The sequence below is a fragment of the Danio rerio genome, chromosome 16, assembly GCF_052040795.2.
Source record: "Danio rerio strain M-AB ecotype USA chromosome 16, GRCz13ab, whole genome shotgun sequence".
Taxonomy (NCBI): domain Eukaryota; kingdom Metazoa; phylum Chordata; class Actinopteri; order Cypriniformes; family Danionidae; genus Danio; species Danio rerio.
Window position 1 is genome coordinate 41,676,118 of NC_141036.1, and position 19,823 is coordinate 41,695,940.

The window sequence follows — 19,823 nt, forward strand, 5'->3', positions numbered from 1 at the left end:
TCTTTTTTTTTACTGATTTAGTAAATTTATTTCCTGATCAATATAACTATTAATCTCCATATGTAGTTATTTCCATGCTTCAATTTTTTTATTTCTTAATATTTATTAGTATAGCTTCTAGTTGCATTTTTATTAACACTTTTTATTTATTAAATCTTGTTCTATCATGTATATTTTCTTATTTCATTTATCTTATTACATTACTTTATATTTCTATTTATTTAATACCTTATAATATATCTTTACTCTTTAGCTTCTATCTGTCCTGTGAAACTTTTGTTCTTAAAATAGACAGATTCTTACCACTCCTGAAGCAGACCTTCTTCCAGACTGTCGACATGTCAGGAATTTCAGTCCCCTCTCTGCCTATAGTTCATACTTAAAAACACTTCAAACACACAGAGATTATTCAGAAAAATGTTTAACTCGTATATTCTTGTTTTTAGTCTGTGTCTTTCAAATGCAATATGATCTCAATTAATTTTATGAGGCTTAAACCTCCTCTGTATCACAATATCTTCCCTCAACTGCATCACTCTCTATCTTATTGTTCATAAAATCACACAACATATGCAGTCCTTCTTTTATATTATAATATAAAACGATAATTCTTTTTAACTCACTCTTATTGCAAACATACTTCTAAACACAATCATACTTCTCACTCGTCCTAACCTCATCTCTTACACTGTGTAACCTGAACCTCACCTCTATTCTAGTCTCTCTAGATCAAAGGTGATAGCTTCTAAGCACCCCAGCAACATAGACAAATACACAACTACTTACAATTACATAAATACACCTCACTCCTCTTGAGTGACCTGTCCGAGCAGCCTCTAACCTTAGAGCTATAACCACAGAATTCTCCACTACACTCCTCTTGAGTGACCTGTTACTTCTGCTCCCGTCTTTACTGTTCTTCAGTAAAAATAGCATTTCACAGGATTCTTGCCTTTTTTCCCCCAGCCTCCTGAATAATAATATTTATCATTATTAAAACAGAACGGGTACTCCGAGGTCTTTGCGCGCTTCTCTCTACTTTATTAATCTGCTTTAATCTCTTAACTGTCACCACACTTTAAGAACTTCCTTTTAAAACTTAAAAATGCTCTAGGCATAATCTTCATCATTAAAAAATTTCCCAAACATGAGTAACAGTTACTAGTTAACGTTTATCCTATCCGTCAAGGCCCTCTTAGGAAAACACAGATCATTTGCATGCAAATTGTTATTTTCTTCTGGTATTCAAAACCCCATTGTTTTCCTTTTATATCTTTACTTTTACTTTTTTAGTTTTACTTGTAGTTCTTTATAGCTGGAGAAACAGTTCAAGTGACTTTTTACCGTTACAAGCAGGTCCTTGGTAGAAAAAACACAAACGTATAAGCGAAAATTGCTTACCGTTTTTTATCGTGGCCACATATTTGTGTTTTTCCTCCAAGCCTCAGCATGTCCAGTGTCACCCGTCTATCTCTTTCCAGCCGCACGTGCGGGCGCCATTTGTCGTAAATATTGACTTCTCATCAATTACAAATTATCAGACCAGAGGTTTTGAATATCAGAAAATAGACTTTATTCTCCATAATAAAGCCGAGAAAGAGCAGAATAGACCCCAGAGCATTCTGAAGTCTCTCCTGGACACCTTCCAAAGTCTCTCCTGCTCCTTCTCCTTTATTTATGTTTTTGACACACCCCTATGTGTCTCTTTTTAACTTTTGACCATTTTTGAATAGGTTTTCTAGTCTAAGGGGTCCTGCTATTCTTGGCTCTCAGCCCACTAGCTCATGTCAACAGAGATGTTACAGGTCTATGTCAGCAAATTATAGATGCAACTTATGCAAAGGAACTAAGTGTTTACATACATTGTTATGATAGGATAATAACTTGATAATATGTTACTCATTCTAACTTCTGACACATATAGCTTCATAGAAGTATTTAACATAAATAATCAGTGCTTTACATATTCAGTTATTCTACACAATCAGTCACTCAGCCTTCTCCTAGTGTTGCTCCTGTGCAGGCATACTCATCTTACACAGACATATCACTGTATTTTTAACACAGGCTGGCATGTTTGCTGCAAACACTACATACATTTTGTGAAGAGAAAATTAACTGCTTTACACTTAGAAAATACTTCATACAGAGAGAATAAAATCTTCTTCACTCACAGCGCGTCACGCAAACACCGCCCACAGAACGTCCCCGAATCAAACGTCACACAACCCGCCCACTTCAGTGGGAATCAGGACAGGCAGATAAAGCACACCATAGAATTATCACGAAACGAAACCATTAAAATGAAGACAACCGAAACAAACAAATGACACGTTACTGTACAGCATTACATGAAATGTCTATACGCACAGACCTGTGTATTTCCATTCATTACATTTTAGTCGCCGACCGACTGTTGGCATTGTGCATCGAGTGCTCTCGCCACTAACGGAGGGACCCAACACAGAGAGCGCACACATCCATAATATAAAGCCACAGAAATTCTCGTTTATAACTCGATATGGCATGTATTTTATAACATCCTCGTTTTGATAGACATCGTGTTAAGTGTTTCCGGCACAAGAGCGAGTAGCCTAATAAAATATAGCCATATTTGTTGCGCTCGGCAGCTATTCACTAAAGCTCTTCATTTAAAGTTTCATTTATAAATTTAACCACATCATATAAAAACATAAACAGTTGTTTGAGGATAAAGAACACATTTTGTGTTTGGACTTTCCCCCGATGCGTTTAAAGCAGCGAGCGCTGCGCAGGACTGAGTGACAGAAAAAAAGGTAGGAAAGATTCTGCTTTCACTCACCCAAATGATGCTCTGTTTGCGCGATTTGATTAATATCATCGCAACCAAATACTTTATAAATAATATTTCAAACCTTCTCCGGTGTTAATTGTTTTTAGAAAATATCGAAAATCTTTTTTTTCCAGACAGGTCTTTGTAAAATGAAAGTTAGGATATAAGTGGCTTTAAAACGGTTTGATTTATGTATTGTATATAGGCTACCTACATATAGCTAGCTTTTGTTTATTTTATATTGGTTTATTTATTTAATGCGATTTATATATATATATATATATATATATATATCCGATATTTGTAATTCTTTAAATTATATTTCAATATAGCTTAGGCTATTTTATCTAGATATGACACTATATTGTTTAAAGTCTATGAAAGTGGGCATGTAATTTGTTAAGTTTTATGTCTTTCTGTTGTATTTATATTGTGTATTATCTCCAAAATAAATACAGAAAAAAGCCGCTCGCGGCATAACAGAGCTGTGAAGGAGCGCTCTTGCCCGGTCTCACACACACATACAGGCATTTAAACGCGCACAAACAAACATTTTACCCTTGACAAAAACTCTGGAAAACCTTTACTGTCTGCTGTATCTTTAATATGGTGTAAAGATTATTATGCGTTATTGAAACATAAAGGGGGACGCAGCAAAGAACGTCACTATAAATTTAAACTACTTTATTATTTTATGCAGCAGCCTTACATTTTAAAAGGGAAACATAAGGGTGATCATACGCAAAAAGATCCCAGACTATAAGGCTAGATGTTTTCTTTCCCTTATTTCTTTATTTGTTTGGCGCATGTGCTCATGTGCAACCAGAAAACTGCCCGCCTCTCCTTTCACTCCGCCCGAAGCCCCAGCGGGCCCTCCTTGGCCCAAGGCAGGGCCGGAGTGGGACTCTTTTTCAGCCCTGGAGTTTTAAGCCTTAGACCGGCCCACCGCAGTTCACGACTGACTATATTAAAATAAGGTCATTTCCAATTCAGTTTCTAATTACACTATCACGTCTTTTTTTTTTTTTTTTTTTTTTGAGAAAACAGCTGCTTTAGAACTTTAAATGTTCAAAAACCCTAACAGTATTATATGTCTTAACAATAAAACTATAATTAAAAAAAAAAAAAACATACTCAGACAAGAATCAAACCCGGATCGGCAGCGTCGTAATCTAACGTGCTAACCACTGGACCACAACTGTTGTATATGAAGGACTGACTCATCAGTAATATCATCATTAACCTGTAGGCAGAGCAGAGCTCCGGTAAAATAATGAATAAGAAGACTGTAGTCAAGTAAGTAAATAAATTAATTTAAAAAGTGTGACTGCTGAGAGCAACAGATTCTGGAGCTAGGGACACCGGCCCTCGCGGCCAAAAAACGGACCGGCCCACCGGGAATTCTCCCGGTCCTCCCGATTAGCCAAACTGGGCCTGGCCCAAGGTATTTGGCGGGCCTAATAAGGCCGGCCGCTGGCCCCAAGAAAGCCCCGCTTTGGCCCGATTAGGCCCCGGAAATGACAGTGGAAACGCGACTGGCCTTGACTTGCTCGCTTTAGGCGCGATAGTGGAAACGCAGCTAATGACTCCCTGTGCTAATGTCTGTGTCTCTCTGTCTCTCCTCTCTAGCGGACTCCAGCAGTTGACCGATCCTTCACCAGAACTCTCACTCAAACTCACATTCTCCCTGGAGCACCAGAGCACCTATCCACTGAAGAGCACCATATTCATCTCATTTCACGTACTTCACTATATAAATAAATCACCCTCCGGAGACCTGTTTGTAACACCAACGCTTTGTGTATGTGTTTTTCCTCTGACTCGCCACAATAGTCAAAATAAGTTCATGTGACATAAGTTGTTCAATTATAATTATATGAAGCTAAACAAAAATAACTTTATTCAACGATTTATCTATGGGAGGATTAGAAAGCTCTTGGATTAAATGCAAAATATCTTCATTTGTAGATAATTAATGACAGAATTTCAATTTTTGGGTGAACTAAACCTTTAAGCAGCTGTAAGCCTCACAAATACGTAAAATTAATTGACTGAAAACTGCTTGAACTTTATTAAAACTGTTTGCACTAATATATTGTGTTAACTACACAGAGGCATGCAGCAGTGGCAACGTCAAAAGAAAGCTTCCCCTAAATCGAGACTAAAGGTTACTTTCTTTGGGGAAGCAGGCACAGACTCTGGTGCCCTACGCAAAGACAGTAGCTAACAGGTCATAATAATTTCGAAGAGGAATTTCAGATCAGATTTCTTTAATTACAACGTCATTTCTGTTGTGCAGTAATGTTAGCAGAGATCGAAGACCGATTGTTCATCTGTGGTGCAGACAAAAGAGGAAAGAGTCCCCTCTACAGCATTAACAGCGTAGGTCAGAATTACTTCAGGTGTGCAGTTTTGATTACAGGTTGTGAATCACATGTATTACTGTTGAACTGTTGATGTCACATGCACTAATTTACAGATATTCTTATTTACCTTTCGGGACCTTGAACATGACAGAAGAAGGTGAGGGAACAGACCCCGAAATGCAGACGAGCTGAAGGCCGATATCAAAGCAACTTGGGCTACAATAGTACCTCAACTTTGTCGAAGGCCGATCGCCTCCATATTGAGGACATAATACAGTACATTAACACATTTTTCAGAAGGCCAGCGTGTGTTTAAGATCCGTTTTATTGGTCAAATGAAATATGCTAATTTTGTGAAATACTGGATTTGAGTTTTTTCATGTTTATCCATAATCATTTAAATTGAAACAAAGGATTGAAATACTTCATTTTGTGTGTTGTGAACTAATAACACATAAGTTAAACTTTTTAAAACAAATTATTCCAATTTTTTTGGCACATACCTGTAGTCTGACCTGTCACCTAAAACGTTTTTGCCATGGCAAACCCTACCAGGAGCATCAGCCCCCAAAAACATAGCTGTAGGATCACTCAGGCAGTGTTTCAGACACAATTTTCTTATTGCTCCCTAATCTCAAAATCTGCAAGAGTAGAGGGATTTGACGCGACCGCCATTTTTAAAAGTGAAATCGAATAGGAAGAAAATGGGAAGAAATCCAGAAGTATTGCTTGGAGTTACTAGGAACGTTGTGCACTTGGCTGTATATCTTATCAGGGAAGAGAACGTGACACAAATTTATCATTTCACTGCCTTCTGAGTGACCCAAAGGTCCGTTCTGAATGAACAGTGAAAATAAAAAGGGATGTCAGAGCTCATTTTCAGCTAAGTTAAGGAAAATGGGACTAGTTAGCTAACCTTTCCCAAACACATTTTAGATGCCATTTATCAAACTTGAGTTAATAAAACAGAAATGACTGGCCGTGAAGGTCATCAGTTCACCCACCGCTGTTTACTGAGTGCAAACACAGATGAGGGATCCACTTGATGACTCGAATGATCTTCGTGGCTGCTTCACGCTTCAGTGTTCGTGTGTCTGGGCCCTGTCATACACCCGGTTTAAGGTGTGATGCAACTGTTGTTTGCTAGTTTCAGCTGGACATTTTGACGTTTTGCAGCACGCTGTTTAAATAGCAAATACATTTGCGTACTGCTCTAAAAAAGGAGGTGTGCTGAGGCGCATTGTTGGCACGTTGCTATTTTGAGGAACTAAACTGTTCAATAGACCAGCTGAGAGGAGGTCTAAAGTCCAGCGCAGAGCGAGTCAGTTGTGCGTATTGCTTAAACATTGCTTAATACACACAGGATGTGCAGCAATTCGCAAATATCTTTACCAATATTATTTATTATATGCAGATTATATTTGTTTTATTAAAAACCAGCTTCGATTTGCCCACCTGTCAACTCACCGGGTTACATAGGCTGAAGCAGGCAAGCCCCCACAGTGTTTACCTGCTGCCATGAACTGAAGTCTAGGAGTTCTTGAGTGTGTTACTCTTAAAGAGACTGTGATGTTGTTTGATGCCTAATCTGCTTTTAATGGGTTACATTAAACTCACTGAATGATATTAAAGTGATGTTTACACACTATTTCTGCATTTTGAAATATCAGCAACAGCTTGAGGTTTGTGTTGTCAATGCAATGTTTACAGTTCTGGTCTTATACTTCTGGGTTTCTTCCCACTGCAGCCTCGCTTTGGTTCTTCAAAATGGTGACTGCGTGAAATAAGCGTATGGCAAAAATCGTATTAGCAGTGTGGTGCAAAATGTCTTTATTTATAGTGCCCTGACCTTTTAATAGCAGGGGAACTGCTATAGAATGGCTCGTACCATCACAACGGTCAAGTATGTTTGACATGCTTTTCTCTCTATTTGCCACTTGCTTTTCTTTTCTTTTGCTGCCTGCTGTTCATTCAATCAACAAATTGCAACCAGTCAAGCACCAAAATCAACTTTCACTTCAAGTTGAGCTAAACCCTCTTTCGCTTGTATGAAACGCGCACTGTCATTGGACAGAAAGAAAACCACAGCTGATTAAAGCGGGAGTTTAAAGATCAGCAAAGCGACTCAGATGACAGGGACTCATTAGCTTTAGCTGATTTCTGTTGTAGAATTTCTCATCTGGGTTATCACTGTCTGTAGAGAAACGTTTTGCAGTTGAGGGGTGACGTTACTGCTGTCTGAATGTCCATCATCATCAGTCAGTCAAGTAGTCTTTATACATTTCCCGAAGGCGATTTGGTTGCAGCATACACGCATGTCACACATAATACTCAAAGCACATAATACAATACAAAATTCTACCCTAAATTCAAAAACGTTACAGCTGAGGGGATGAATGAAAGTTTAAACTGATTTGTTTTACTAATAGGAGTTCTGTATCGATTACTTAAAGGGAGAAGTGGCTATTTAAAATATTTTGAATGTTTTATATTTTGTTACAGACATACAGTGTCATCCTGCAACTGTTTTCAGCATATGAAATGTCCCAAACCCTATTCTGAACTTTCAGAAATGGGGGGAAAATTTTGTTTTTACTCTCTGGTAGTCATGTTGCTATGTTATATATGCATTCAAAAACATTCAGGAAAGGGTTTTATGTAAATTCAGACCACGAGTCCACATATATGGACACCATGTTTCTCTAAAAGTACATCATATCAAAAGATGATACTTAGATTTTTATTCTAATTAGGTTCCATTAAGCCCAAATAGCAAAGAGAAATAAAAAAATGCATGTAAAAAACATCTTGGCCCTTAAGAGGATATCATATATAATTTAAAAAAAAGAGTTAAAGTTTTAAATGAAAAAAATGTGGTCTTTTGTCATTTATTGAGAAAATAAACTGGCAAGCACATTGAACTTTCCTCAGTCAAAATTTGTCCTTCTAAAACATAATAATATTAATAATGCAGAGCTTCACTTTTTGAAGGTTTATGGATAACAAAAATAGCCCAATTAGTATTAATATTACCTTGAACATGGGCCGCTTTTGGCTTCAAAACCTTCATAGTGTTTTTTTTCTTCAAGAATAAGGTCCAAGATTCAGAATAAACGTTGGGCTACTTGTAGTGAAAGATGACTTCACTTTTGTCATATTGTATGTTGTCTTGCTGGATGAGGATGTTTGACTCATGAAAAATATTAGTTTGCATACTGATTAGCTAAAGTCACACTGATGTGACGTCAACAGATGATTCGGCTTTTTTCAACAGGTTATTTTCACAATTTATGATGGTGTAGGAGCCAAAATAGGACAAATGAGGTTATGTATAGGACAAATTCTGTACTATCCCCTCCCCCCCACACTCTGGCTACGGGCCTGAAATATGACAGAAGCATGAAATTATTTACAAACTTGCTGCTGTAAATCTGAGTGTTTGATATTTATAATCTGCACCGCTAAGAACTTAATTTGACTATTTAAAAGGTGATTTTTTCTCAATGTTAGGATTTTTTTATGAAATATTGACAATAAAAATCAAGATTGAGATTTAGAGTTTATTGTTCGTTGTGTTTTAATCCACAGTAGGAGGAAGAGGAGTGAAGAGGAAAGCGGATGATGATTTTCACAGTATTTTAGGTGAAGGCAAACCATACGGTCTGCGGAAACGCATCAGAGTTGCAGAGCTGGAGAACACAAGAGACACAGAGATGAGCAGCTATCAAGAGAAAACCAGCTCAGGTGTGTCTCCATCAAAACTTGTACAGCTTCAGCACCATACATTTATCACCACTGAAGATTCTGAAACATGAAGCAGGGTGCAAAGTGTTTCACTCAGTTAGCTGCTAAATCCAGTGAGCATGCGGAGATTTTGGCCACTAGGCAACAATACAGTGTCTGGATCAAAGTGATTGATTTATCTATTATGGCCAAAATCAATACAATATTATATTATGATCATGCTCCATCAAGTTGAACACTTTCTACTGTAAACATGTCAGAACTCAAATGTTGATTTGAACTTAATTCGGGCACTTTAAAGGGGATTTTCTCAATCTTTATATTCTGAAGAGTGTATTGTTCATTGTGTTGTCATCCACATTAGGAGGAAGAGGAGTGAAGCGGAAAGCGGATGATGATTTTCACAGTGTTTTAGGTGAAGGTAAACCTTATGCACTGCGCAAACGCATCAAAGTTGCTGAGCTGGAGAACACAAGAGTGGACGCCGACACAGAGGCGTCCAGCTCAGGTCAGTCCACTCTTTATGACTGGAGAAATACTGGAAAACTGGAGCACTGCTGCCATTCGTTAAATCCCAGAGTAAAATAAATGCCAAATAATGAAATAATCGATTATTAATAATTCATTATTGACTGTAATCCACATCAGGAGGAAGAGGAGTGAAGAGGAAAGCGGATGATGATTTTCACAGTGTTTTAGGTGAAGGTAAACCTTATGCACTGCGGAAACGCATCAGAGCTGCTGAGACGTCCAGCGATGAGAACAGCAGCTCAGGTCAGTCTCCCGTTACAGAATCACACTTTTCTACAGTTTCATCACTTAAAATTCATAATACAGAGGCAAGCTGCAACTCTTAGCTGCTGACCGAGGGTGCGTCTCGCTATTAGTTTTACTCGATCTTAGTGCGGCATTTGATACCATTGACCACAATATCCTCATAAATCGCTTAAAGTCTACAGGTGTCCAGGGACTGCCTCTACAATGGTTTAAGTCATACTTAACTGACCGCTACCAGTTTGTGAATCTTAATGGACAGCCTTCACAAATCTGCCCAGTAAAGTATGGGGTGCCTCAAGGATCAGTTTTAGGCCCTTTACTGTTTATAATTTACATGCTACCTCTGGGAGACATTATTAGAAGACATGGGATCAGCTTTCACTGCTATGCAGATGATACTCAATTATATATTTCAACTAAACCTGACGAGACGTCTGAACTTTCTAAACTAACTGAGTGTATCAAAGACATCAAAGACTGGATGACCAACAATTTTCTTCTCTTAAACTCCGACAAAACAGAATTATTACTTATTGGGCCTAAATCTTGCACACAGCAGATCTCGCAACTCAATTTACAATTAGAGGGATACAAAGTTAGCTTTAGCTCTACTATAAAAGATTTGGGTGTCATATTAGACAGCAATCTAACTTTTAAAAACCATATATCCCATGTCACAAAAACTGCCTTCTTTCATCTGAGAAATATCGCTAAATTACGAAATATGCTATCCATCTCAGATGCAGAAAAGCTAGTCCATGCTTTTATGACTTCGTGACTGGATTACTGTAATGCTCTATTTGCTGGCTGCCCAGCATCCTCTATTAACAAACTTCAATTAGTACAAAATGCAGCAGCCAGAGTTCTGACCAGGTCTAGAAAATATGATCATATCACCCCAATTTTATCCTCCTTACACTGGCTGCCTGTTAAGTTTCGTATTGAATTTAAAATATTACTTCTCACCTATAAAGCTCTAAATAATCTAGCTCCTGTTTATCTAACCAACCTTCTGTCTCGCTACGAACCAACTTGCTCTTTAAGATCTCAAAATTCAGGGCTTCTGGTAGTACCTAGAATAGCAAAATCAAGTAAAGGAGGTCGAGCCTTCTCTTTCATGGCTCCTACACTCTGGAATAGCCTTCCTGATAACGTCCGAGGCTCAGACACACTCTCCCAGTTCAAAACTAGATTAAAGACCTATCTGTTTAGTAAAGCATACACTCAATGCATCACCTAGCGGGTTCCACACTGGCTTCTGCATCTTGCTTAAATACACTATGAACAGCAGCTACGCTAATTATTCTCTTTATTCTCTATTTTCACCTGGGGATACTCATCCCGAGGTCCTCAGATTAGGCGGAGTCACTGATTGGATCCAAGACCAGCGACGTGATGATCCCAAGGATTCCATATCTGGGACCAGGCCATATCCTGAGCTGCTGGTGCGCTGATGGTCGTAGGGAGTGGAGAACATGTGTCTGATTCCAGCGACGCTCCAGGGACAGACGAGTCTTCATTGAAGCCATCTTCCAGCATAAACCACGGCGAATGAAGTTCTGCACAAGACTTTTGGCCAGTGGAGAAATTAAAATGGTCGTGCCCAACTGAGTCTGGTTCTCTCAAGGTTTTTTTTCTTCACTCCCATCAGGTGAAGTTTTTTTTCCCTCTCCGCTGTCGCCACTGCCTCGCATGGTTCAGGATTGGTAGAGCTACGCATCGATGAATTTGCTCTTCAGTGTTTGAACTCTCAGTAATGATTATATCACACTGAACTGAGCTAAACTGAACTGAACTGAACTTAAACACTAAAACCTGAACCACACTGTTCCAGTTACTGAACCACACTGTTCCAGTTACTATGACCATTTATGTGAAGCTGCTTTGACACAATCTACATTGTAAAAGCGCTATACAAATAAAGCTGAATTGAATTGAATTGGCAGAAATACACGGTATGTGTGAAAATTATCCACTTTTATTTGTGCCAAAAAATCATTCAAATAGGGCGACACGGTGGTGCTGTGGGTAGCATGTTCTCCTCACAGATAGAAGGTCGCTGGTTTGAACCTCGGCTGGGGCAGTTGGTGTTTCTGTGTGGAGTTTGCATGTTCTCCCCATGTTGGCATGGGTTCCCCCACAGTCCAAACTATTTTCTACAATGTAGATTGTGTCAAAGCAGCTTAACATAGAAGTTGTAGTAAATTGAAACTGTCAGTCCAGTTTTCAGAGTTGAAAACAAACGTGAAAAAGCTTCATTACTGGCATAAAAAATAAATGATTCTTAAGATTAGGAGTGTATTGTTCATTGTGTTGTCATCCACATTAGGAGGAAGAGGAGTGAAGCGGAAAGCAGATGATGCTTTTCAGAGTGTTTCTGGTGGAGGTAAACCATCTGCCCACCGGAAACGCATCAGAGTTGCTGAGCTGGAGAACACAAGTGTAGACGCCGACACAGAGGCGTCCAGCTCAGGTCAGTCCACTCTTAATGACTGGAAAACTGGAGCACTGCTGCCATTTGTTGAATCCCAGAGTAAAATAAATGGCAATATTGAAATAATCGATTATTAATAATTCATTATTGACTGTAATCCACATCAGGAGGAAGAGGAGTGAAGAGGAAAGCGGATGATGATTTGCAGAGTGATTCTGATGGAGTCAAACCATACGCTCTGCGCAAACGCATCAAAGCTGCAGAGACGTCCAGCGATGAGAACAGCCGCTCAGGTCAGTCTACCGTTACTCTTCTACAGTTGTATGAGCATATATATGTCAGCTTAAAGGCACAGTGCACGACGACACAAAGCAGCAGAGCTTTTATTATGCCACAGTCCAGCGCGTCTGTGTCAGGGTTCTGCCACTTTGGTCTTGTAAATTCTTGTTTTGGTGGCAGAGCTCTGACACTACTCAATGTCTGGTCCTGTCTCTGTGTGCGCGCGCGCCGTCGTGGGTGTACGCAGAGTGTGCGCGCTGCCACATGATGTGGCCACGCACGCTCTGCGTCCCTCAGACGCGCGCGCTCTTGTACTAGTGTTTGTGTTTGTTCTGTCAGCAGCGCACTGCTTCATTCTCGGCGCCTCCGTCTAGTTGGTTTCAGTTTTGGTTGGCGCTGAGATGAAGCATGCGCGTTGCTTATGTGTGAGCGCACGGTAAGGTGTTTATCTATCGTGTGCTCGTGTCTTGCGTCTTTTGTCAAAGCACGTGGCTCGGTGTTTACATTGTGGTCACGTGCTTTTGTCGTGTGCTTCAGTGTTGTGTTATGTGAGCGCATGGCTTGTATTGTCTCTCTGTGTCATGCGCTCTCCCGTCTATTGTCTAGTCCCACCCTCCTTGTCAACCCATTATTAGTTAATTGTGTTCACCTGTGTGTCAATTTACTTTTTTGCTTTATAATCCCCCTCATGTTTTCAGTCCTTTGCCAGTTCGTTGTCTACACTCCCCGTGTTCCTGATCCAGTCTTGCCTTGTTCTTGTTGAGCCAAGTTTGTGTGTTTTGTTAATGTTTTCCCCCTCGGGGTAGTTTTGTTTTGCTTTTTATTTTTATTTTATTATTAATAAATACCCATTGTTTCTTTGCACTTGAGTCCTCGCTCCTTTTCCCCACCACAACCGTGACAGTACGAACTGGCCATAACAGAGGACTCAGCAGAAATATGGGTATCTTCCTTTTCCCATCTCCCAGTTCACGTCCCTCTGCATGCCAGCAGAAGGAACGTTTGGGCAAACTCTTTGGTCTTCATCAAGGGGAATCTTCAGTCAAGGAGTTTGCCTACCAGTTTGTCTACGCAGCAGAGGGGCTTGAGTTTACCACCACAGCACTGAAGGAGGCTTTCAATGCTGGACTCAACAGCCCCCTTCAGGCCTGGGAGATGGGGATGCTGGGGATACTGTCATTCTGGCAGTTTGTGAGCTATTTGTACCACAGCCAGGGAGACGGTGGCCTGCCTCCCCTTGGCCCACCGCCAATCCCGCTCACAGACTGCCAAATCCCCAGTCCTCCGATGACCCACCAACGGAGACGGAGGAGGAAGAACGGGCCCTCCTCACCTGTCACCCACCTAGAGGTGACTGAACCCACTGCAGCCCATCCAGCAACCACCCTGGCGGCAGCAACATCCCTCGAGGTGCCCGAAACAGACACTGCAACACTTTCAGAGGTAGTGGAGTGCCCAGCAGTGTCTGAAGAGGTGGCCAGCTTCCCGCCACCAAAAATAAGGAAGCGTAGGAGGAGAAAGGGCTCCTCCACCATACTGGCTCCAGCCCCTGAGCGCCCTCCAGTGTCTGCTCCAGCCCCTGAGCGCCCTCCAGTGTCTGCTCCAGCCCCTGAGCGCCCTCCAGTGTCTGCTCCAGCCCCTGAGCGCCCTCCAGTGTCTGCTCCAGCCCCTGAGCGCCCTCCAGTGTCGGCTCCAGCCCCTGAGCGCCCTCCAGTGTCGGCTCCAGCCCCTGAGCGCCCTCCAGTGTCGGCTCCAGCCCCTGAGCGCCCTCCAGTGTCGGCTCCAGCCCCTGAGCGCCCTCCAGTGTCGGCTCCAGCCCCAGAGCGCCCTCCAGTGTCGGCTCCAGCCCCAGAGCGCCCTCCAGTGTCGGCTCCAGCCCCAGAGCGCCCTCCAGTGTCGGCTCCAGCCCCAGAGCGCCCTCCAGTGTCGGCTCCAGCCCCAGAGCGCCCTCCAGTGTCGGCTCCAGCCCCAGAGCGCCCTCCAGTGTCGGCTCCAGCCCCAGAGCGCCCTCCAGTGTCGGCTCCAGCCCCAGAGCGCAGCTCAGTGCCGGTCCCAGTCCGGCTCCTTGCCCTGCCGGCGCCATCCAGACGTCTTGCCCTGCCGGCTTCAGCCCGGCTCCTTGCCCTGCCGGCACCACCCAGACGTCTTTCCCTGCCGGCACCACCCAGACGTCTAGCCCTGCCGGCACCAGCCCGGCTCCTTGCCCTGCCGACACCACCCAGACGCCTTGCCCTGCCGGCGCCACCCAGACGCCTTGCCCAGCCGGCCCCAGCCCGGCCCCTTGCCCTGCCGGCGCCACCCAGATGTCTCGCCCTGCCGGCGCCACCCAGACGTCTCGCCCTGCCGGCGCCACCCAGACGTCTCGCCCTGCCGGCGCCACCCAGACGTCTCGCCCTGCCGGCGCCACCCAGACGTCTCGCCCTGCCGGCGCCACCCAGACGTCTCGCCCTGCCGGCGCCACCCAGACGTCTCGCCCTGCCGGCGCCACCCAGACGTCTCGCCCTGCCGGCGCCACTCAGACGTCTCGCCCAGCTAGCCCCAGCTCGGCGCCCTGCCCTGCCGGCCCCATCCAGACGTCTCGTCCTGCCGGTCCCAGCCCGGCGCCCTGCCCTGCCGGCTCCCCTCTGGTCTCCAGCCCAGCCGGCTCCCCACAGGCCTCCAGCCCAGCCGGCTCCCCACCGACCTCCTGCCTTGTCTCCCCTGATAGACTCTCCCTGGGTCGTCCCTCCTGCTCCTCCCTGGTGTTCCCTCCCTGCACCCTGGACGGACCCTCCGGCTCCACCCTGGCTCCCTGCTGGGGCCCCCGACCCACTGAATCCACCCTGGACTGTCCCTCCTGATCCTCCCTGGTCTTGCCCTCCCATCCCTCCCTTGTTTGTCTTGTTGGGTCTGGCTTGGCTTCCCTCCCTCCCTTCATGTCGTCTTGCCTGTTCACCTCCCTGTCTTGTGTCTGTTGATGTTGCCTGTTTTGTTGTCTTGTAGTGTTTCTTGTCTGTCTTGTACCTTGTTGGATGTTCCCTTTAGGGACGCCAGGTGGCGTCCCTTTTGGGGGGGGCTAGTGTCAGGGTTCTGCCACTTTGGTCTTGTAAATTCTTGTTTTGGTGGCAGAGCTCTGACACTACTCAATGTCTGGTCCTGTCTCTGTGTGCGCGCGCGCCGTCGTGGGTGTACGCAGAGTGTGCGCGCTGCCACATGATGTGGCCACGCACGCTCTGCGTCCCTCAGACGCGCGCGCTCTTGTACTAGTGTTTGTGTTTGTTCTGTCAGCAGCGCACTGCTTTATTCTCGGCGCCTCCGTCTAGTTGGTTTCAGTTTTGGTTGGCGCTGAGATGAAGCATGCGCGTTGCTTATGTGTGAGCGCACGGTAAGGTGTTTATCTATCGTGTGCTCGTGTCTTGCGTCTTTTGTCAAAGCACGTGGCTCGGTGTTTACATTGTGGTCACGTGCTTTTGTCGTGTGCTTCAAAGTTGTTTTATGTGAGCGCATGGCTTGTATTGTCTCTCTGTGTCATGCGCTCTCCCGTCTATTGTCTAGTCCCACCCTCCTTGTCAACCCATTATTAGTTAATTGTGTTCACCTGTGTGTCAATTTACTTTTTTGCTTTATAATCCCCCTCATGTTTTCAGTCCTTTGCCAGTTCGTTGTCTACACTCCCCGTGTTCCTGATCCAGTCTTGCCTTGTTCTTGTTGAGCCAAGTTTGTGTGTTTTGTTAATGTTTTCCCCCTCGGGGTAGTTTTGTTTTGCTTTTTATTTTTATTTTATTATTAATAAATACCCATTGTTTCTTTGCACTTGAGTCCTCGCTCCTTTTCCCCACCACAACCGTGACAGTCTGGTTCTTCAGCTCGTGATCACGTGTGCTGTTTTATCAGACTAAATAAATGTTGGGCTTCTGTTATAATGCTGCTCTGTGCTGTCAAATAAAACACAAACATATTAAAACCTCGCTAAACAAACAGAGCAGAAATAGAATGAATGAACAGCAGGCAGCAAAAGAAAAGAAAAGCAAGTGGCAAATAAAGAGAAAAGCATGTCAAACATACTTGACCGTTGTGATGGTACGAGACATTCTATAGCAGTTTCCCTGCTATTAAAAGGTCAGGGCACTATAAATAAAGACATTTTGCACCACACTGCTAATACGATCATTAGCATGAACACACACACTGGCTGTGTCTAAAATCACACGCTTCCATACTAAATAGTACATTAAGACAGTATGTGAGCCGAGTAGTATGTCTGACCTCACAGTATTTGACAAACAGCATGTGAGAAGTACCCAGATGACCTACTACTACTGGAGAGATTCTGAAGGGTGCATCCAGTGGACACTACACTGTCCCATAATGCACTGCGAGATCATTCATGAATCACTCCTCTAGTGGATTTTGGAGATTTTGATAATAAAAGTCTCACATAATGTGCCTTTAAACCTGTGAATGATGCAGTATTGTGCAAAGTATTTCTCAGTAGAGCTTCATGACAAAACATCTGGAAACTAGTAGCACTGCTGCCATTTGAACAGATCCCCAAATACAATAAATGCCAATTAATGAAAGAACTGATCATTAATAATGCATTGTTGACTGGAATCCACAGAAGCTCCAAGAGCACTGAAGAGGAAGGCTGGATGTCTGGATCAGGACACAGTTGCTGCAAAACGAGTGAAAACAGCCCAGATCCAACATGGCGGCAGCAGCAAAACTGCAGCAGAAGACAGAAGTTCAGCTAAAGACAGCAGCTCAGCTAAAGACAGCAGCTCAGCTAAAGACAGCAGCTAAGGTTTGTCTTCTGCCGTAATGTTTTCTGTCTAATCTGCAGGGTTTTGTTTTATTTTTCAGAGTTTTACAGAGTTTTCTCACGATTAGATTGAGCAGAAGAGTAACAGGAGTGAGCAAATGTCATAAATGTTTTCTCCAGGATCTTTACTTGACAGATATGTGCTTGGGAAGAAGCTGGGAGAGGGATACCATGGCACTGTCTATCTGGCTACACGGAAATCTGACGGCCAGAAGGTAACATTCAATTTTCCTTTGTGTGTGTGTGTGTGTGTGTGTGTGTGTGTGTGTGTGTGTGTGTGTGTGTGTGTGTGTGTGTGTGTGTGTGTGTGTGTGTGTGTGTGAGTGTGAGTGTGTGTGTGTGTGTGTGTTTGTGTGTGTTTGTGTGTGTTTGTGTGTGTGTGTGTGTGTGTGTGTGTGCGTGCGTGCGTGCGTGCGTGTGTGTGTGTGTGAGTGTGTGTGTGTGTGTGTGTGTGTGTGTGTGTGTGCGTGCGTGCGTGTGTGTGTGTGTGTGATCAGACATCTCTCTGGTTGAATAAGTTTTGACTTTATGCTCTCTTTGCAGGTTGCCAAAAAATTGTGACTAAAAAGCTTCTGGGAACGCGGTACCCGATGGTAAGTTTGCATACTCTACTGAAAATATCTGAAGAGAAGTGATGAACTCCATGTTTAGTCATGCTTTCACTAAGCTTGCGTTTCTGCTCATGCAAGTAAACAACTTGTTGTGTTTGTTGCGATGGGCATTGTAGCTGTCCACTCAGGAAATACAAAGCTAATGTTGTTTTCAAGTCATACTTGTATGTGATTTTGACCGAATATTCAAAGTAACATATCATGGTAAACAACATAGGGAGCGAGTCACAAGTTGGCAATGAACGAATTTGCGGCTATAACACCAACTTTACCTCAATGGAATAGAAATATGGGATGAAAATAAAGGAAGCAGATGCAGATGAAAATGTACGTTTGCGCACAGGTGGAGCAGTTGTAGGTTGTTGTGTTGTTGTTGATTCTGATTCAGAAAAACTGAACGCGACGCACATCAGCAGGAAGGTCGACCAAAACACAAGAAACTGCCCCATAATGTGAAGAATTGTACGCTTTAAACAGCAGAACACTGTTGACTTTATGTCTGGACCCTAAACTCTCCCTTCAACAGATTAAATACTCCCAAAAAATACTGCAAAACTCCGTTTAAAGGAACTAAAGCCGTCAGATGATCGACGCTGACTAAACACGGAAACACAGCAGCGCTGCGCCTTCACAATAAAAGTCCCGCGCGCACGACACTTAAAGGGATAGTTCCTAGCAAGAGAAAACTTTTGTCACCATTTATTTATTGAACATTTATACATTTATTACCTCTGTTAAACAAAAATATGTATTCTGAATAATGCTAGAAATCGGCAGGAAAAAATACTATGGAAGTCATTGTCTAGCAGTCTGTCTAGCAATGTTTAGCCTAAATGTGTTTAACAGAAAAAAGAAACTCAAACATGTTTTGAAGCAAGTGAAGATTGAGTAAATGACGACAGAATTATCATATCTGGGTGAATATTTCGTTTAAAGTCTGCATTAAATCAAAATGTTCAATGTTTATGTTGCTAGCATATGGCTAGTCTTAAAATAAACAAGTTAATCTGTGCAAATGAATCCACTGAAAAGTTTGTTTTGTGGATCTTTAATCAAAATCTGCCCATCGGCTTCTTTTCTGAAACGGCGATTCTTTTCTGACGACTCTGACTGGCCAGGTTATGTCCGAGTCCAATCAAAACTGGACTCGAGTCCTAGTTCGATTACCCCAATACAACCAAAACCCCTCTAAAACCAGCCTGGTTGACTAGCTAAAACTAGCCAACCAGCCTAGGCTGGTTTAAGCAGTTTTTTTTTTTCAGTAGCAGTCTTTGTTTTCATGAATGAATTATTTTTGTTCCAGTTTGTGATGTTTTATTCGATTTAAAACCAATTAAATTATTTGCTCCTGTTATAGTTTGAGCCAAAAATATGTCAGATGGGCATAAATATACGCCCTTTATGTTGCAAAGTTTAATTTCCAGATTAAAAAACTAAATTAACCATATAAATGAATGTCTAATTAATGTCAAACGTCAAACTAACTTTATTGCGGTTTACGACCTGGCTAAGCACAAATAAAAAAAAAACATTCATGTTAACCTTATACATAAAATAATGGTGCACCTAAAAATAAAAATTTAACATTCATGTCATTTCAAGTCTGGATGATTTTCTTTCAAGTTATTTTTGCAGGATGTCTGTAATGCAATAATATATGTATATATATATATATATATATATATATATATATATATATATATATATATATATATATATATATATATATATATATATATAATTTTAGGCTGGATTACTGTAATGCTCTGTTTGCTGGCTGCCCAGCATCCTCTATTAATAAACTTCAGCTAGTACAAAATGCAGCAGCTAGAGTTCTTACCAGATCTAGAAAATATGATCCCCTATCACCCCAAAGTTATCCTCCTTACCCTGGCTGCCTGTTAAGTTTCATATTGAATTTAAACTATTACTTCTCACCTATAAAGCTCTAAATAATCTAGCTCCTTTTTATCTAAACAACCTTCTGTCTCGCTACAAT

At 42.4% G+C, this 19,823-nt stretch overlaps 3 protein-coding genes across 9 annotated transcripts in view; all 3 read left to right on the forward strand.

Annotated features, from left to right (window-relative positions):
• Nucleotides 1-4,605, forward strand: part of LOC141375054 (uncharacterized) — a 32,939-nt gene extending 28,334 nt beyond the window's left edge. For all 5 annotated transcript variants that reach the window (XM_087287513.1, XM_087287508.1, XM_087287512.1 and 2 more), the window contains one exon: nucleotides 4,442-4,605. The gene's annotated coding sequence lies outside the window, so the exon portion shown is untranslated. The remainder of the gene's footprint in view (nucleotides 1-4,441) is intronic.
• On the forward strand, nucleotides 4,524-11,992 carry LOC147833419 (uncharacterized). 3 transcript variants are annotated; one of them, XM_087287526.1, is made up of 6 exons: nucleotides 4,524-4,613; nucleotides 4,925-5,042; nucleotides 5,112-5,194; nucleotides 8,767-8,922; nucleotides 9,287-9,430; nucleotides 9,571-11,992. In XM_087287526.1, exons 4-6 carry the CDS (start codon nucleotides 8,892-8,894, stop codon nucleotides 9,777-9,779), a joined length of 384 nt encoding a protein of 127 aa, XP_087143652.1. In that variant the 5' UTR covers nucleotides 4,524-4,613; nucleotides 4,925-5,042; nucleotides 5,112-5,194; nucleotides 8,767-8,891; the 3' UTR covers nucleotides 9,780-11,992. The 3 variants fall into 3 exon arrangements, with proteins under 3 accessions (XP_087143652.1, XP_087143653.1, XP_087143651.1); XM_087287527.1 differs by lacking the exons at nucleotides 4,925-5,042; nucleotides 5,112-5,194 and having other exon boundaries at nucleotides 4,535-4,613; XM_087287525.1 differs by lacking the exon at nucleotides 4,524-4,613 and having other exon boundaries at nucleotides 4,988-5,198.
• LOC147833420 (uncharacterized) lies at nucleotides 11,913-18,098 on the forward strand. The gene is made up of 5 exons (XM_087287535.1): nucleotides 11,913-12,172; nucleotides 12,301-12,426; nucleotides 17,013-17,195; nucleotides 17,334-17,428; nucleotides 17,757-18,098. Exons 1-3 carry the CDS (start codon nucleotides 11,977-11,979, stop codon nucleotides 17,192-17,194), a joined length of 504 nt encoding a protein of 167 aa, XP_087143661.1. The 5' UTR covers nucleotides 11,913-11,976; the 3' UTR covers nucleotide 17,195; nucleotides 17,334-17,428; nucleotides 17,757-18,098.
• The last annotated feature ends 1,725 nt before the right edge of the window (nucleotides 18,099-19,823 follow it).

Excerpts from the sequence above, each read along its gene's own strand:
- LOC147833419 (XM_087287525.1), top strand. The coding sequence starts at position 5,114 with ATGTTAGCAGAGATCGAAGACCGATTGTTCATCTGTGGTGCAGACAAA. Across the intron at positions 5,199-8,766 it reads CTACAGCATTAACAGCGTAG|TAGGAGGAAGAGGAGTGAAG; the intron begins GTCAGAATTACT and ends TTTAATCCACAG. Across the intron at positions 9,431-9,570 it reads CACAGAGGCGTCCAGCTCAG|GAGGAAGAGGAGTGAAGAGG; the intron begins GTCAGTCCACTC and ends AATCCACATCAG.
- LOC147833420 (XM_087287535.1), top strand. The coding sequence starts at position 11,977 with ATGATTCTTAAGATTAGGAGTGTATTGTTCATTGTGTTGTCATCCACA. Across the intron at positions 12,173-12,300 it reads CACAGAGGCGTCCAGCTCAG|GAGGAAGAGGAGTGAAGAGG; the intron begins GTCAGTCCACTC and ends AATCCACATCAG. Across the intron at positions 12,427-17,012 it reads CGATGAGAACAGCCGCTCAG|AAGCTCCAAGAGCACTGAAG; the intron begins GTCAGTCTACCG and ends TGGAATCCACAG.